The sequence below is a fragment of the Pterocles gutturalis genome, unplaced genomic scaffold (genome assembly GCF_000699245.1).
Source record: "Pterocles gutturalis isolate BGI_N339 unplaced genomic scaffold, ASM69924v1 scaffold34454, whole genome shotgun sequence".
In the NCBI taxonomy this organism is placed as follows: domain Eukaryota; kingdom Metazoa; phylum Chordata; class Aves; order Pterocliformes; family Pteroclidae; genus Pterocles; species Pterocles gutturalis.
In genome coordinates, this window is record NW_010134402.1 from 13,159 (window position 1) to 32,109 (window position 18,951).

Genomic DNA, 18,951 nt, shown 5'->3' on the forward strand with positions numbered 1-18,951 from the left:
AAAATCCATAGTTTTGAATACTTGGTTCTTAAAGCAAATACAGCAATCATATCAACTAGCTTGTGTCCTTGGGTACAATACTGCTTTTTGCTGCATGGTTTTGCTAACACATACAGTAAGAGTTTATCTATGGAAGCAGGCGTTTGGTTTGTTTAATACACCACTTTAAAGCAGACAAAATCTGCCCAGTCTTTCTTCCTTCTCTCCTTTTTCCTTTGCCATTTCCTTCAGAGATCTGTCTCTTATGCCAGTGGATTTTTTAATGTTTTCACAAAGAGCTCTATGGCTGAGTGTTACTCGAGTTTCTCAGGTAAGTGGCATAGCTCTAAGTGGCATAGTCTACCATTTTGTCTCTTGTGAAAAAGTCCTTGCAACTGCTGAAGACATGAATCGGTGTGTGGGGGAAAAAAAAAAGACAATATAGCGTAAGCACAGCATCTTGGTCCTCAAAAAGAAAACAAAGCAACCAATATAGTTTGTGTTGGCCTAACCAAGTTACTGTTTTCATCCAGGAAAGTTAAAAATGTTGTTTGAACTCCTGTTTGCACTTGCCTTATGTACTTTTGACACCTGTTTAGATGGTGTTCAGCCAAACAGGACATTTGCAATGTTTTAAACCCCTTACCTTTTACTTCCAGTTTGCAATCAACTTCTGCCTCTCCAAGCTCATTGACTGCTCGGCAGGTGTAAGTTCCTCCATCATAGGGACTGGGTTTGCGGATCTCCAAGGTACAGACACCTTGGTTGCCAAACATTCGGTACTTTGGGTCATTCATTATAATGACTTTGTTTTTCAGCCAGGTAATTTTGGGCTGTAGTGAAAACAAAGGAAATCACACATGCACAAACCTAAGAACTGAAATATTTTACTACTTTTTGTTATGTTGAGTTAAAGCTGAGTAATCCAGAAATGACACAGAATATATAAAGTAGTGATAGAAAGGAAGTTGTGATTCTTAACTCAAAAATAAACACAGGTTGCATCATGCATCTGTTTTTAAGCATGATTTTTTCTGTCCAGCTTATATCACACAATTAAAGTCATAAATATAAGCCTGTTTTGAGGTGCTCTGTAATGACAGCAGACATCTGAGCAACAGCTTTTGACGTCTGGTTACTCTAAGTCAATAAGAAAAGCATGGTTTTTTCACAGTAATTTGCACAGTCAGAAATCGTGAAGGTGAAGAGGGAAGAGCAAACATGCTGAGTTCTCATTTTACTGCATCAGTTCAGTTTCTCACAACAGAAAATAGACCAAAAAAAGACACAACTCAAATTGGAAGATGCATTGCATCTGAGAACCAATGTGGTCCCCAGAGTATTCCTGCAATGCACTTACTTAAAGCATAATCAGCTTTTTATAGAGTGCTTATGGCTTTATTTTAGTGACAACCTTTACTGATGTGTTAACCATACAGCTGTTGTCAGTGCTGGTCCCAGTATAGCCCAGCTTTTTTCTGAGGTTCTGCCTTTTCACTGAGTTATCTGTGGATTTAGGAACTATTATAACACCTATAACACAGGTAAGTAGGTCCTTTTGTGTATTCTTTAGAGCCCACGCCACTCTTTTTGCCTTCAGCCTGTCTTGTGAGTGAGACAAATAGTAAAGATGATATCACAAATTTTCTTGTCAGGTTAAACTCTCTCGTGTTTTAACTGATAATGTTCTGAGCTGTGCTGTACCTTTGGGTTGCCCCGAACACTGCAGTTCAAAGTAGCGTTGTAACCGGCTATAGCAAACGTGTTGACTAGCGGCTGAGTAAACAACGGCCGTTCACTGAAGTCAAAATCATCGTAAACTGGATATTTGTAGATCTTACCTATGAAATGAAAATAAAACATTTATAAGGAGAGTGTTGGCGTGTAGGTAAATACCCAAGCATCTTAAAAAGCTACAGAGTCAGTTCTGATCTGCACTGCTTTAGCTACCAACCTGACTCTAGTAATTGCACTTGTAGGGGAGCACTTGGAAGTCAGCCTAGGAAGTGACTACAGCCCTTGGTCATGCTGTAGCATAGATGTCTGAGAGCTCTTTGTTTCCTGAGTAGGTGGTATGCAAAATACTACACATTTATTCTGTGTCTTTGCTTGCATGCCCTGCGTGTTACAGAACAGGATGGATCCTGACTGATGTACTGCAGGATGCCTGCCTTGACAAACCATGTTCGCTCTGTTGCCAATTCCTTTTCACCATTTGTTCTGCGTTCTTTCAGACAAACTGAGGTGATCTGGTTTGATTTTCTTCCTTCAAACCACCTGCTTCCAGAATTTCCCTTCCATAAAGGGGCAGTTAGGTTTGGGTTTTTTTTAAGTCTACGGTACCATTTCAAACTGGCAATTTCTGAAATGTCAGGATTTCTGACCGCAAAATGAGAATTTGTCCAGCTCCACCTGCAAGAGACGTGAAGCAAGGATTATGCTTATCTGCTGGATCCTGCCTGAACTGGATGGGAGCATTTGCACAGCTGATGCCACCTCTCCACTGGGAGGCAGTGACCCACCATGTCTAACAAAACAGCTTCTTTATGCCTCTTCCAGCTCTTGTCAGCTGAGATCTGCCCGTGGTGACAGAAGTCTGAGATCCGAGATCGTAGAAAATGTCAGAACATGGGAAAAATGTCCCACTCTTGATTAAAAAAAAAAAAAACAACTATGGACTATGTGGACAAACCAAGAAGTCCTAATATGAAATGTCCTAGCTGTTCTTTGTACCTGATTGTGAGGCTAGGAATGCATCTGAATGCTTTAGAGATACGGTTTTTGCCTCTGATCACCCTCCAGCCTCTGAACACACCCCTTCCCTTTTGACAAGGAATGGATAATCAGCTAACCATCCTTTGCAATCAAAGCGCTCTCTTTGGTCATCGTTGCATCCTCGCTGAGGCCGCACATGTTTTCAGCAAAGACCCGGAAGTAGTACTCATTTCCTATGACCAGCTCGTTAATGGTGGCACTGGTGCGGTGGTAGTGCTCCATTACTGTGAACCATTCCTGAAAGACACAAACACAGAGAGTAAGCTCCCCAACAGCACCCCTGGCACCTCTCAGCCATTAACTCTTTCTAAGAATCATCAAGCTTGTGGGAATAAGATTTTTCTTTTAAGGCAAAGTTGAAGAATACTAAAATAGTGAAGCTAACAATAATTAATGAAATGAGTGATAATGAGAATACCACAGAGCTCACTGCTGAGTAGTGAAGGCCAAATGGAAAGTGAACCCTGCTCAGTTGTTACACTCTGTTAGCTGGCAGGGTTTGATTTAGGAAATCCAGTATTACAAAGGTTGTATTGTGTGAGGCAAGGCAAGCTCCTTCATTCCTAGTCCATGCTGCTGACAGAGAAGGTCCTGCTGCAGATAAGAAAACTGCAGGCTGGGGGGGAAAAGTAGGAGCATGTACTAGTCTGCAGTACAGTGTACTCACAGGAGGCCAATGCACTCATCAACCCCCTGATCCACAAATTGAGTGTTCATGAGAAATGTAATTTTATGCAGTTGGTCCTCTGATATCTAAAGGATCAGATGGGGAAGTGAGTTTTAGGGCTTAACAGGACACGTGAATTCTATCCTAGTACACAACAGCTAAATAACGAACGGAGTTGGAAGAGGTTAATGCTAAAAATGCAATTAATATAAAGCGCAATATGACCACAGCAATGTTTTTGCTTTTCTTTATTGTGCCTTACATAGTTTTCTTGCTTTTCTAAAGATGAACTTGTGCTGAGCTCCCTGTGCCACAGTTTGTGTTGATATTTGGTCATCTTTGAGAGCCAAAGTGCCTTTTGGGAAAACAGATTCCTGTGGGAGGCCAGCTCTGCCAGAACTGCAAAACTGACCACCACAGACAATGCAGGGAAACTACAACCTGAATGATCCATGACACACTGGACTCTAGACACTGCTGTTACTTTCTCCTTAACACAATAATTTAGAGACAGGGGACATCATTGTTCTGGTCACCGTACAGAGACCATCTCTCCTTACAGTCTAAAGAGAAACTAAAAACGAAGGATGGGAAGGGAAATAGGGGCACACGAAGAATTAATTGATCAGACCATCAAGCAGACCAATATACTTGGGGGGGAGGGAGGCACAGCAAAAAGATTCCCTTAGATAAGGCAGCTCCCAAAACACTGTCATAGATTTCTAGTATTTACATTTGCAGTAAGTGTTAAATGTAAGAATCCAACTACTGTTTATTAAGGAAGTGTAAAATTCATGGTAGTTTAATGAAAATAATAAACATCTCTATATTGCACTTTTCATCTATAAATCTCTAAGCAGTTTATGAATTATATATGTACCATTTCGCCATGGGTAGTAAGGAGAGACAATGACTTACACAAAGTAACATTACAGGTTTGAAAACAACAGCACTACATTTTGATTCTAGTAGCAAAATACTTCATAATTAATATTTTTTGATTTTATTTTCTCTACTGAGTCAAAGGAAAAAAAAAAAGCAGAATTACTTCCTTCAAATCTACCTGTCCTTTCCTTTTTAGTCCTCCTCTTTGGAATTGTCTGAGAACATTTCCATTTCTGGGCTTTAGAGACAGTGAACAGGAGATTTTTAGCATTTTTAGAGATGCCTGGCAGATTTTCTGAACACTGACTGATCAATGCTTTGTCCACCTACATCAATTTAAGTGTGTAAGGCTTTTTATTTTTAAAAGGAACAATTAATGAGCGTATCAGCCTTCTGACCATCTCCTGATTACTCACCATACTCTTCTTATCTGCTTTTTGAATAGTGTACCCAGTAATGGCAGCATTGCCATCATCTTTTGGTGGCTTCCATGATAAATTTACATTCTCTCCCCAGACGTCCTCAATAGTTACAATCTCTGGTGGGCCTGGGCGATCTGTAATGAAAATGTGGCAGCTGACATTTTTCACTATTTGCTTTCTTTATCTCTCTCTTTCCTACACGTCTTCCACTTAGTTTGATTTCTCTCTCTTTCTTACAACAGGCACATGCCAAAACTAAAGTCAAAAGAAAGCTGAGGCTGCAAAATAAAATGTTCCAAAGTTAAGACATGTCAGAATTATGAAAAAAATAACTTGACCACTTTGGGAATCTTGTTTCTGACATGATATTTTGGAAAAGTTAAAAGCAGTTGAAGATGTGTTCCTAAAAGACAAAGTGGGATAATCATTAAAAAGGCTGTGCCACCAGTTTTGCCTGTTATGTAAATAAATAGATTGGTAAAAATAAAAAGTAAATGTGTTTTCTAGTCTGTATTTCCTGCTTTCAGGTACTTTCAATATTTAGGATTCCTTCCACATTACACTTGTGACAACGTTACTGTGAATTTACTACCATTTCTGGCTCTGGATACCACTCAAGGTGAAGAAGTTTGCATCCTGGATAGACAAGAACATGAAAAGCATAACAGTGAAGAAAAGAGATTGACATGTTCCAACAAGCATCTGCCATTGTGTAGGGAGGTTTCCTGAGAAACCAGAAATCTTTAACCAAGTAATTGGATGTGGGGAGTTATTTATTACTTTTGAAAAAAACATGCTCTTTGGGATTCCTCTGTTTTCCTACAGCTTTGGAATGGCTGGAGCCTGCTTCTCTGGCATGCATTTATTTCTGTTTCTCAAAACATACCAACAATCTGAATATCTATTGTAGCTTTGTCCTCCAAGTTTTCTACTTCCACTTTCATGTTATATTCTCCAGAGTGGTTCCTTTCTGCCTTTCGGATGAAGATGATAGTGTCATTTTCAGTGTTGCGGATGTTGATTTGGTTCTTGTCGATTGGAGAACCATTTTTCTGCCATGATACTTTTGCCCTTGGTTTTCCCTGTAAGTAGCCAGGAAACAATTCATATATGATTTTGGGAGAGGAAAGGCTGGGAGACAAAATGTGTTTATTTCCAATTTTTCCCAAACGGGAAATAAAAACTGTCCTGGAAGAAACAGAATTATTTTTTAAACCATGCAAACTATGCAATCATATTAATTCACCTAAAATGCAGCTTGCTTTTTTTTTTTTTTTTTTAAGAGACTGAGAATATTTGCAAATTCTGGCTAAATTGGACAATTAACTTTCTGGCTAAATTTACCAATTAATTTCCAGTTTTCTAAAAGAAAAAGGAGAAAAAACCAGAAAATGCAGAACAAAACATTTCAGCCTCTGGAAATGCCTAAATTCTCTACACTGCCAGTGAAAGAGGAAAGTAGTGGACTAAACCTCTGGGGATCCCAAACTCTCTTCTTTCATTGCAAAAGCATCTGGAATAGTTGTTAGGTAGGCTGGATTGACATCTTTTGTGCGTCATTTTTGTGGGTCTAGTACAGCCCAATTTAGGTACTTAAATCAGAGTGAATTCCACCTGCTTTACCATGGGATTTGCCTTACAGAGGCAAACAATTTGCAGATGCTGTCTGAAAAGGGTAATCTCACACCTTTTTGAATGCCCTATTTTAGAGAATAACCATAGAATATTCCTTTAATTTCTCAAGAGCAGTGTATCTTGCAGAGTACTGCTCGTCAAGCTTTATTAGGCTTTTAAACAGCCTTGTAGAAGCCAGATTATGCCCATCCAGTATCTTAAGGTGTGCAGACAAAAGAATTCTGCTGAAATTCTTGTACTCGGAAGAATAAGGACCCTGCAGGTAGAGAGGCATCACTGTTGTAAAAGGTATGGGAATGAACGTCAGCACGATGCTGTGGGAAAATGTGCTACATCTTTAGAAATAGTCATATTATAGCTATGACCTCAAGGATTTAAAAGTTGCTGTTTCTATAGGAAACAGTGAAACCCCTCCCTTTTCCCTCTCATGACAAGAAAATTATTAAATACTACATTCCCACCCTTGATACCATATCTAACTACTGACAGTGTAACTGTTTTGCATTGTGCTAGTGATTATCTCGCATATAATGTCTACCGTGAGGATTTATAAGTGTCCTTTGGATGAGAGATGACAAATCAGTCTGTCTAAGCTAGTTACCCGATGCATTTATTGGCTTAACATCATTTCTGTGAGACATCAAAGCAAAAGCTTTCAAGCACCTATGTTCTTCAGTGTGCTTCCACATCTGCTTAAGTTAACTCCCTGGCCTACCAAAGTTACATAAAAACAAGTTAAAAAGCAACAGTATAAGAAAAATGGAGTATTTTCCTGTCAGTGTTTTTAGTTCTTACCTGGAAAGGAATAACAAGATTCACAGTTTCTCCAACTCTTCGAGTATAGGTTTGTTTTAAGTGTCTTGGTAGCCGAATCTTTGGAGGTTCTGAAAAAAGCCAAAAGATTGTGTTTGACCTTTGTCTTCTCTAACTGAGGCAGCACTGATGGGCATCAGTATAAACAGGAGACTGTGTGGTCTACAATTCCCAGAAGTGCCTTATGAGTGAGGTGTCTTAACTTTCTTGGTCCCACAATGTTACACTCAGTAAACATTTGGTTTTTGTAACACCAAATGCTATGGCGGTAGGAATAGGCAAGAAACTTAGTGCAACTTTAAAAAAGCAACATCACGTTCAAGTTCTGCAGGGGAAAAAAAAAAAAAAAAAAAAAAAGGCCTTGAAAGCCTGAGCAATAAAGGCTTAGAAATGAAACAAAAATAATTACAAATTTTTTTAAAGACTGTTTCATGATTTCTGGTCACTGCCTAATGGCTCGTAAGGCCATATTGTCAGTTTCCAACAACAAGTATTAGCCTTAAAAAACCAGAGCTAAGTATGGAATCAGAGTGTATTTGTGGATGAGCGTAGGCAGGAGGATCTTACCTATCACTTCCTTGACTAAAATAGGCTGTGGGTGGTACCTGGGCTCACTTTCACCAGCAGCATTCACAGCTTTTACTCTCACAAGGATTTTTGAGCCAGTTGGCAGGCCATTGATGGTAAACTTCGTTTTGTCTGTCAGCTCTGGGTTAGCCACGATCCATTCATCAGCTATTTTAGTGAAAAGAGGAGAGGAGGACGAATCGAAAGGACAGGGAATTATAAATATGTCCACTGCACGGATGAGAAAAATTGCAGAACAGTAATAGATTCATCCAATTCTAATGAATACCTCTATTTAGTTTTTCTAATTATGCTATAACATGATATTGATTCACTTTCATATGTAGGAGGAATTTTTCAAACCTTAAAGGGTTTCTGTTATATATTCATATTTGCAGAAATAAATGTTTTTAGAATGTGTCTATCATTTAGTTGTACCAGAGAGAAAATGGATTAGTTTTTAAATTCAGCTGATCAAAAACAAGGGGGACATAGAGTATATTTCCAAAAGCACTCATCTTTGCTTTAACAGCTTCCTTGGAGAGAAATGGGGTTTACAATTAAATTCAACCAGTACTGAGTATCCTTGAAAGTACTCTGAGAGCACAGGGATGAGAGAAACACAGAATATTTACAAATTGCAATGAAATGCCATCTCTCCTCATGCCTTTAAAATAGGAAGGCTGTGTCAGAATTATTCACATAATTACAGCACTCTTGGATTTTTTTATCCTAACCCTACGCAGTCGCGTGCAATCCGTAGAGTGATCATAACAGTACAGTCTTTCAGAAAAGTTTCAATTACAAATGATACTTCTTTTCCACCCTGTCCTCCAGACATAGATTGCTTTAACACTGCTGGCACCTTAACATTTGGAGTCAGGTTGAGGCACTTGTAAGTCAGTGTCAATACTTTCCACACCATATAAAGATAGCATTATAAAACTGGCAAAGAAGACAAGAAAACTGTTGTAAACTAATGAGCCCTGCAGACTTGGAGCGCAACACTGTGGTACATTTTCATAACTGTGTGGCTTACTTTTAGGAATTAAGTTATTTCAGCTTCTATCAGAAGAGGATTGCAATCAATGACTGTTTCCCGAGTACCTCCCCCCCCCCCCCCCTTTTAACCACCCACCCCACATCTTTTTCCTGTTTCCCGAGTCCCCCCCCCCCCCCCCCTTTTACATGCACTACAGCAAATTCTGTTGCCCCTAAAATTCACTCTCAGAAGTTTACCTCAGATAAACTCAGAGAGTTTTTCTTTTGTTAAAGTAGATTTATATCCTTTGTTGAATACTGTACCTTCCAGGTTAAAAGGTGGCTCCACCAATTCCTCAGACAGATCTGTCGATATACCTTGTGAGAATCCATCGTTAAAATTAATCAGAGACCCACTTTCACACAGATGGAGCATTTTGTCAGTGGTTAGCAATTCCTGTTAGTAAGTATGCAAAGATAGATGCTGGGCTTTAAAGATTTAGAGGACTCGCATTTAGGGAGACTGCAGGGAGGAAAGAGATGCAAAGAGTGGATCTAGATCAAAGAACACTTATGCATGATGCTCACAGGAAATGTAAAAGATAGAGGAAGAGGAGGAGATAAGGCTGATTTTTTTTCCTTTGGGCCTAATCACAGCCCTGGAAAGATGAAAAGAAAGAGACAAAAGGAACATTTGGAAGAGAGAAATGAAACAAAATGATTATGGGAGAAGGTGTAGGACGAGAAGAAAACACGTCATAGAAGAGACAAGAAATTCAGAGAAGAATTCTGAGTAAGAGACAGAAAAAGAGAAGTCTTGGAAAAAAACTTGGGGAAACAGAGGAAGAGAACACATTAGGTAAAGGCAACACAGAAACAAAGAAGGCCAAAACCATGGATGATGACAGATGTGATGTAATCACTGAGGCTTTATTTCCTGGACAAAGCTGTCAGTGGCCTGGATTTCCTGGAATCCTGGACTTGGCTATTTTCAGGATAATAAAAATACTATTCTAGTATCTGTACATGGTCCTGGATGGGTACACTGGTAAAGATCTCAGCTAACAGAGGGTCTCTCAAGTGCTTCTTTACTAGCTGTGAAAACAGATCATCTGCAGGTACAATGGCCCTTGAAAGGCAGATCAACAGAGTGTCCTAGGCCAAGCTAGGGCCAAGCTCATCAGACTACCCTTGAGATGTCACACAAGAACCAGTCGGCAGCATACATTACTAGGAACTGACTTCTGCAGTGTCAACAAGATTTGGTCTACTCCACATCACCACAGCAAGAGGTTCAAGTTGGATGTTGTAAACTAGCCCTGGGGAGTTCTATATTCATATTATTCACACCTGTGCAATGCCAGATCCAGCTACTCATGATGAGACTCTAGTTCAGTAACATACACAGAGAGCTGTCAAAGGTGCCACCATAGTTAAGGAAATCCAAGAGTCCACCGTGTTGATCAAGTTATGAGATTCAAACTAAAGGGAAATACCAATTTTCACTAAGACAAACCAATTCTCATGGTATATAATTCTTCTAAATTATTACTATATATATGTTTTGTCTTCCTATTTTCAGCTTGTGATTTCTCCTAATGATTGCTATGATAAGGAAGACTCAAAAAAGCCCTCTTTAAAACTACTTCAGTGACAATGATGAAGGAATGGAGAAGGTAAAGACAAATGAGTTTACAAACAGATAACTAAAAGAAAAGAACAGCAGAATGAATGTAGACAGTCATAAGAAGTACCTTGAAATTAAAAAGAGTTATTAAACGTTATAGAAGAAATTAGTTTGAGGCAGAACAGGCACAGAAAGGACTGAGAAAAAGAGGCATTGCAATGTTGCAAGAAGGAAAAAAAGACTGAACACAGAGAAAAGGATGTATATTCCCATAACACACCTTTTTGGTTGGTATTTTCTACTAAGCTTGCTTCTTCCTAACCATTTTCATAACATATATACATAAATATCGTCAATTGTGTATATATAGATGTATATGCATATATAGGAGGCATATATAGATATACATAAACACTCAGAAAGTTATGTAAAATACATTGTACCCATTGTATTTTAGCTGAGGTGGGAAACAATAAAATGACAGACTTGACTGCCATTTTGTTGTATCTTCATATATTTTAAACCTATCTGAAAAAAGAAAAGTAAAGAGTTTGTTCCATTCAACAGGTATACAATGATCTTCTGTCTAATAGTCCTTAAAAGATAGATTTGGAAGATTCCTCTGAAAACCATAGTTTGGATTAGCTTATATATATTTCTCATCCTTTCTTGTCACCTGATTTGGATATCACATACTGTAATGTCAAGGGTTTTATGACAATAGCATATTACAAGCACTTTTAACTTTTTCCCCACCATCCTACCAATGCTAAACAGAGAATAATATGCAGCATACACTGAAGTCCTCACATTGACAGTCCCCTTTATATTCCCATACATTTTGCCCGTGCAATGGAAACATTATAAGAATGCTGCATCTTGATGTAAGACTGCATGCTTACTCGTTCTGAGCTGTTCCCGCAGCTCCCTCCCAATATACAAGGAAAACCCTTCCTACCATTCCAGCTGTGTCTGCCTTCAGGCAATCTTCTCCAGATCTCTGAGTTTCTTGCAGTCTGCTTCTGCTCCTTACAGATATGCACCTCAATACTACAAGATGCTGAGTGCTCCTGAGAAAAGCCAGTGGTTCTTCTTCACTCCCTCTCCCACTCGCGTGAGTGAGGGCTGAGGGCACTCTGCTCCTGTGGTATCTGACCGCTTTTGTGAACTACTGTTTTCCTGGGTTGTCTGAAGTTGAAACACGTGACAGTATGAATGACAAGCTCTGTCCTCTACCTCTTGTCTCTAGGATACGGACTGCATTCATGAAAACTCTAATTGAAATGAATGCCTTTACGAAGAAAGGTGTCCAACTCGTCACTTGATTTCCAACACAGTTAAGAGCAGCAGCCAGCGGAGATGAAGGTAACTGTCTCATTCATCCAAATACACAACATTGCCGGAGTCCCGTTGTTTGGCATTTACCCACATAGCCTGGAGACCACTCCAGGCTATTTGATACTTACCCAGGTGTTGGTGGATTTTACTTTTTGAAAATAGACTTCATTTTATGCCAATTCAGAAGAAAATATGTTAGGAAATACTATGTTTCTGCTGCTTGATCACCAAAGACTCTTAAAGTATAGATTATATTTCCCTCTTCCTTGTTATTTTACTCTCATAAGTTTATTCAGTCTCTTACATCTTTATCTCTTTCCTTCAGTTCTGTATAGATTTATCTCTTAGATGGACATAGTTAAAGACCCTGTATCTAGCTACACTGAAACATTGGAGAAATTCAGTATCCAGACATGAACTTTGCATGCCTAGATAACTTCTACAGCCAGCTATTGGAGAGACTGGCTGTCCTCAGTATTGGGGACTGGCACTTGAAGTAGCCAATTAGTAGTATGTCAAGATAGGGATTACCACACTGAGGACCTCCTGTCCCTAAAACCCAGTGAACCTGCACATATTTTGGACCACACTTATAGGCGTTCATTATTTCCTATTCATTCATCCATCCATCCACTCTTTACTGCATCAACTCTTAATTTAACTCAAAAAAGAGGATACAGATTAACCCTGTATTTGGTACACTACAACAGATTACGTGGCTTTTGATTTGGATTTTAGATCAAATGTAAGATGGGTTCAACTACAGTCAATGGGTGGGATCTGGAATACAAACCAAAGGGAGCCTGAACAAAACCTTAAGGTTTTCTGACAAAGTTCCTGCTTTGAAGTGAGAGCACCTGATACCCGTAGAGAAAAAATGGAGAAAGTCTCACCTACTTTCGTTATGAGTAAGATACCACAGTCATCACTTACTTCCTTCAAAGCAGTACTCTACAACATAGCCATCTAACCCTGCCGCTCCGATGTGGTCTGGTGGCCTCCATTTCATCGTAACTGAGGTATCAGTCACTCCATCCACTGCCAGGAGAGTTGGTGGACTGGTAACAGCTGAAGCAAGCAGGCAGCAGGGAGAATGCAGAAAACTGTGTTACAACTAAAGCTTTAAATTTATGGTGTGTATTCCTCTAACTTAGCATCACAAGTGACAGGCTAAATCCTGCCTACCAGGCATTTCCAATCATTTCGGGCACAACTTTCCCAATTAGGACGAAACTAGGAGAAGCAGGTTAACCATCATATGATTTATTCCAATATTGGGTAAATTAACTTAATTTTTTCCATAGATCTCTACCTTTATGAGAGATCATATACCTGATATTTTTCTAATGGAAATGTATGGATTATTTGTGAATACTTGTACATTTTTAAATGGCAAGCTACTATGTAACAGCAAATAATAAGTAGTGAAATTTGACTTCTGGTCACTTTTCCCAGCCATTTTTGGCCTAAAGCTGGTGCCTGACTGAACTTGTAGCAAGAAAATGAGACACAAACAACCAAGACCAATATCCATCATCTTTATCAATTCTCTAAATTGCCAGTTTGACTGTAAATAGTTTGACTCTGTTGAGGTACCTATGACACACAAAAACCTGGAACTATTAGTTCTGGTCCTTAAAACATATTGACTATATCAGGGTCACCTATAGCGTGTCACTGTTTAATCGTAGTGCACCATTTTTCTGTCTATACATCCTTGTTTATAAAAGATAATAAATCCTTCAGGGATAGACATGTAGTTTATGCAACACCTAATAAACAGGTCCTGAGCAACACAAGTGCAACACAATCTACAGTTACACAACTAGATGACTGTAATAATGTATTAATGATAATTTTCTAAATGCATACCTATCTCTATGCTCTTGATTACTTACCTAAAGGAACAAAGGACTTCGAAGGCATACTTGGTTTGGAAATGCCTATTGCATTAACAGCAAATACACGGACCTCGTAAGCAACACCTTCAATCATCTTCTTTGGCTCAAAAGTTGTTTCTTTACACAGTTCAAAATTCAACCTCATCCACCTGGAGCTTTGTTTCTTTTTCCTTTCAATGAAATATCCTATTGACCAGAAAAAGTTTTATGATGGTAAACGGTGGCATAAAGGTCAATAGTGAGTAGTCTACTTTTTTACTACCCAAAGGCATTTTTCTTGGACACACTTCAATATCCCCTTCTAGCCTAAGAGTGGTTTAGGGGTTATTGTTAAATTTTTCACATTGCAAGCTATTTGAGAGTCACTGGTTTGGCTTTCATGGCCATGCACGATCTGTTTTCAGACTTCACTTACAACACTGCTGCACTTAGTTCAGACTGAAAAGAGCCTGATTCTGCTGGCCTCTGGGCCCCTCTGACTTTCCTCTTGGTTTAATGTATTAGAAGATATTCCAGTTTACTCAATAAATTGTTCCTGAAATTCCTGCTAACATTTAAGCAGGCTAACTGTTCAAAGTTTAGTACCATAAAAGGGTTTCTTTCAAGTATGGGGATTGATAATGAGGCAAAATACAAAATGACAAATCTCAAAACATTAGAAAAAGAAGTATCCAATAAAGTCTAAGATTGGGTAGAACAGTCTTAAAACTGGATACTCAAAGTGTAGGTCTCTAGGGCCTCAGCTAAACTCTGATTCTATGGTATCCGTTATTTGGGGTTTGTTTATTTTGTCTATATTAGAGAATAACCACAAAAAGAAAAAAAAACAAAGAAAAGCATGTACCTAAGATGGGTGATCCACCATCATTTGCTGGAGGTTCCCAGGTCATAACACACCAGTCTTCGCCCACCTCAGTTACATTTGGTGCCTGAGGAGGATCAGGGACATCTGTTGTAAACAAAATAAATATTATTAAAAAAAAAATCTTTCTCCTTTTTGCATAGGTTGAAATAAAGCATGTAAAATAAGAAACAAAACTGAATAGTTTTTGAAGTGCAACAGGAGTTACTAATGAGGAGAGAGAGAGAGAAAGAAGATCTTTATGGATCCTGGCAGGTGGTTAAGAAGAGATGAATACCAAGCTCTTCAGCACAGTTAAGACACTTGAGAGACACTTGAGGGCACATGGTAAGAAAGAGCCCACAGCCACATGGAGAATGGAGAACAGAGAATGTTAAGGGCAGACTGAGGCAACTGCACAAGTTTGGCCCCTGCAGTGTGAGGTGGCAGCATGGTGATAATTAACTCCTACTTAAATCCCATGCTAAGCTCCTGTGTCCTTCAATAACAACTGGGCTTTAGTATCCTTACACTTCAATTCCACATTTGAAAATGGGGACAAACAGGAAAATGGAAGTTTTCTGAAAATCTACAGCTGTTTGGTAACTGAGGAGGAAAGCATCTACAGAAGAGACCCTTCAGATAGAGGAAGAAGAATTTGTCTCTTGTTGAGGTGCAGAAGAATAGGGTTCTTCAAGGAGCATTTACTATGAGGGGCTGTGATAAAAGACATGGTTCATATGCACTGTTCCACATGACTTACCAACCACTTTAATGTTGATTAAAGCTGTGTCTTCTCCAGCCTCGTTCTTTAACGTTATTCTGAAAGGACCTGAATCTTCCCTCTCAGCTGTATCAATGACCAGACAGCTGCTGTCTGGGTATGTTTCTGCCCGTATTCTTCCACTGTCTGTGATCCACTAGCAAACAAAGTAATCAGAGGGGAAAAAAAAATCATATTTTCTGCATTTGAGAATCAAAATGCTCAAAAAGCAAAATCCAAATGCAGTACAGGCCACTTTAGCAAAAATACTAAAGCACCTGTAAGAAAAAACACACTAAAGCTCAGAATTTCAGTCACCTAATGATCACACAAATGACAAAATAACCGAGGGACAAATAAATAACTTGAAAATATGGTAACTGTTTAGTACTCAGTTCAGCCATTGCATCTCAAAGGAAGACACAGTAAGCTTACTTGTCCTGTCAGCAAGAACATGCTTTTGTCAATACTACCTGTTATTAATTTGATGGAAAGAGAGTAGTGGATTCTCTCAAAAGTCAGACTGAAATGTAATTCATTCAGTTTAAAGGTCAGAGTGATTGTAATCCTCAGTAGTTTGTCCTCATAGATTTCAAATACTGCCACATATTTTGGAGTAAGAGCTCTCCTAGAATAATTCCCTATTTGGACAAGTCTACAGTGGTGATACTACAATTAATATTTAAAAAATAGTAGTCAGAGATTTCACCAGATAGGTCTGAAGAATCCAGTAATAATAACATGTTCCAGCTTCCACATACCACAATGAAAATTTAAATGTGAAAAGTGGCTTTTTAGTATCACACAGCCAGGGACTGATCTGTGCAAAGTTTTGCATTAAGACACCAGGTGCAAGACACCAATTGCCCAACCTGTTGTTTCACTGGACACTTGACACTCCATCAGAATTCATCATTCATTTTCCAAAATCAGACCATACCGTGGCTTCCTGTCAAAACCTGGCAGCCATTCTGGGCAGCATGGACAGAAGTAGCAGTCATTTGGTAGGCTTTCAGTAGTTTACTTCTGAATCTCATATGTCCCTCTCCTTTACAATTTATTTATTGCAAACCCATATTTTTTCTTTTGTTAATCACAGCCTTTCCTCAAAAAGACCCAAAAGATAGTAAACAATATTTATCCATTTTACCCTTCATTTTTTGAGGACAGTTTTTTAGATAAAATGCATCTCCTCATTTTCTGCCATTAAAATCAATGTCTTCACAAAGCTAAAGGTTACTTTTTGAAGGAAAAGGCACCTTCTTAACCTAGAGAAATGTGTATAATGACAATGTACCTTGTCCCCTTTACTCCACATGACTTTTGGAGTTGGCTCGCCAGTGATGGGGATCTCAAGTCGTAGTTTGCTTCCTGCCACTACTGTCACAGTGTTACCTTCCCCAAGACCATCCAGGTGGAGTTTAGGAGGATCTGAAAAAGGAGAGAGTGTCCAAATTTGCTATGTGGCTGCCACTCTGAGAGATCAGTGACCTGGCACAGGTCTGCAACACAGAGAAACATGCTCTGTGTTTTCTATTTTCCTGGTATCTTTAGTCAACTGATTTTTTGCTTGGAAGAAAGTTCATGAAGAAAAATTCTTTTTAAGAAAATAGTTGCCTGATGAAAAATAAATTGTGGCACCATAGAAATTTTGGAATACTAGGACCATAAAAAAAAAAAAAAAATCTGTCTTCCTGGGGCAGAATTATGTATATTCAAGTAAATTCTGTGAGAGATTTCCTGTAAGTGGCACTTTTATTGTACTCCATGTGTATGGAGAACAACTGATGAATAGCCTCTTAAAACTTTTTTTTTAATCTGTTGGAAGTTATATCGGTGGGCATGCCCCTCTAGTACCCCTTCCTTCTTCATTCTCCCTAAACCTTACCAATACTTTTTCTAACACAAATATCCCACTTTTTTTTAGCTTCAACTACAGAACACATTTTCTAAAATTTCGGTCATTTATATTGCTCTCCTTTGTCTTACAAATTGCTGGTTGCAGTTAAAAGCCACTGAGGTATTGTTTTGGGAAGAGTTAATGCCTTGTTTTATTTTTGTTTGAAAGACTGGTATCGGTAACAAACCCCCGTTTTGCTGACTGAATAAAAGCTGGCCAGAAGCATTTTTCTCTCTAGGTATCATTTAACATACTTGGGAAACAGGTAAATGTGTACCTATTCTCCTAATCTTTTACAAAACTAAATCACATTTTGCAATGTCAGCAAGCCAGGTCTTTAAAGAAGACAAATCTGTATATCTGAAAAGAGGATAGCAATACAAGTTTTACACAAATTCTTAACAGTGGTTTAGGTTTAGGAATTCAACATCAAGAAGCCTTCCCTGGGAGCTCCCCCAGATTTGTAAAATACGAGCAGATCTTGAGAACAGGCAAAGCACTCTCTGACTAGCTCACTTGTACTTTGCCAAAGCAGCAGATCTGTTTTCTCTGGTAGGTGCCTGCTCAGAGGAAACAAACTGATTGTAATCAAGTATATTTCATGCTGCTTTTAATTTTCAAAGGTCAGAGAAAGAGATGTTATATATGAATCAGTGCCTTATACTTACCCACAACATGTACTTTGCATGGAATATTAATATTATAGGCATCTGGTACAAACATATATTCACCCTCATCATCAACAGCAGCGCTTGCTATAACAAATCTGTGGATTCTGTAAAAAAATTAAAAATAAATCAATGTAAGTTATTTTTGAAGACTGCTTGAAGGTATAAGGAAAATCTGTGAAAAGTTTAGGAGATCTGTGCAAGTGTGTAAAACTACTGAATAAAAATCCTTTGCTGGCTGCTTAGTGGTGTAGCTGATTAAATACTGTGTGACTCGTACAAAATATTATTGAGAATATCACCAAATAATGTAATGAATTCTAATATTTTTTGTTTGAAGACAGAAGTAGAAAAATACAGGAAGGTAATCTCTTTGACACAGGATTCTGTGCTCCTGCCATTAGATTGTATTTTGGTTGTTCAAGAAGAAATCTTCAGGTGATCCCATTGTGAGAATATTCAGACTTTTGTTAGACCATCTTTGTGACAAGATCCAATTTGCAATTTGTTTGCCAGAATAAAAAAATGGGCGTTCAAAATGTATGCTGCTCTTACTGCTTAACTGCATCTTCCAGTATGATAATATTTTTGCTCTCCTGTGATCTGCTGTGGCTAAGCTTTGTTCAAGGTAGGACTCACCTCTGTGCCCTTCCTGCTCCCCTTTCCCTCACCTCACCCTATGGGCCTGCATGGGTTATGGGGCGCTCCTTCACCTTATGTCAATCCAAGTGGTCATTGCACAGCTGGCACTTGTCCCTTACTGCTACTTAGTGAGAGTTATGGAGTCAATGCAAAGATTCCATAGCCTGTTCAGGAGCATCTTCACAAGTGCAGTTCCCAACTGTATGAATGGTCTGCTAAGCTGAAGTGAAGAGGATGTAGTTAAAGGTAGGACCTGTTTTTTGGGGGTTTTTTTGGTTTTTTGTTTTGTTTTGGTTTTTTGTTGTTTTTTTTTTTTTTTCAAACTGACAAGCTTTCCGTGAGAAAGGATGGATATATATAAAAGTATATATTATTATATACTTGGCATGGACAGAGATACATGGTCTGAGCTGACACAAACAGAAGCTATCAGAAAAACAGACATTTAAAAGATATATATTTTTAATAATGTCTAACAATTATTTTACTTTACTGCTTAATATCCTGTATTAACAGCAACAGCAATTCCAAGAAAAATTAATAGCTT

The 18,951-nt window shown here is 38.6% G+C and overlaps 1 protein-coding gene across 1 annotated transcript in view; it reads right to left on the reverse strand.

Moving 5' to 3' along the window:
- LOC104467718 (myosin-binding protein C, slow-type-like) overlaps nucleotides 1-18,951 on the reverse strand; it is a 75,791-nt gene that overhangs the window by 8,037 nt on the left and 48,803 nt on the right. The window contains exons 15-30 of the mRNA XM_010081596.1: nucleotides 17,763-17,869; nucleotides 16,492-16,625; nucleotides 15,195-15,351; nucleotides 14,435-14,539; nucleotides 13,588-13,776; nucleotides 12,623-12,757; nucleotides 10,788-10,879; nucleotides 10,129-10,206; nucleotides 9,049-9,181; nucleotides 7,744-7,911; nucleotides 7,159-7,247; nucleotides 5,615-5,810; nucleotides 4,723-4,862; nucleotides 2,832-2,991; nucleotides 1,684-1,820; nucleotides 626-812 (exon numbers count right to left, since the gene is read on the reverse strand). Coding sequence (XP_010079898.1) covers nucleotides 626-812; nucleotides 1,684-1,820; nucleotides 2,832-2,991; nucleotides 4,723-4,862; nucleotides 5,615-5,810; nucleotides 7,159-7,247; nucleotides 7,744-7,911; nucleotides 9,049-9,181; nucleotides 10,129-10,206; nucleotides 10,788-10,879; nucleotides 12,623-12,757; nucleotides 13,588-13,776; nucleotides 14,435-14,539; nucleotides 15,195-15,351; nucleotides 16,492-16,625; nucleotides 17,763-17,869 — 2,207 coding nt within the window. The remainder of the gene's footprint in view (nucleotides 1-625; nucleotides 813-1,683; nucleotides 1,821-2,831; nucleotides 2,992-4,722; nucleotides 4,863-5,614; nucleotides 5,811-7,158; nucleotides 7,248-7,743; nucleotides 7,912-9,048; nucleotides 9,182-10,128; nucleotides 10,207-10,787; nucleotides 10,880-12,622; nucleotides 12,758-13,587; nucleotides 13,777-14,434; nucleotides 14,540-15,194; nucleotides 15,352-16,491; nucleotides 16,626-17,762; nucleotides 17,870-18,951) is intronic.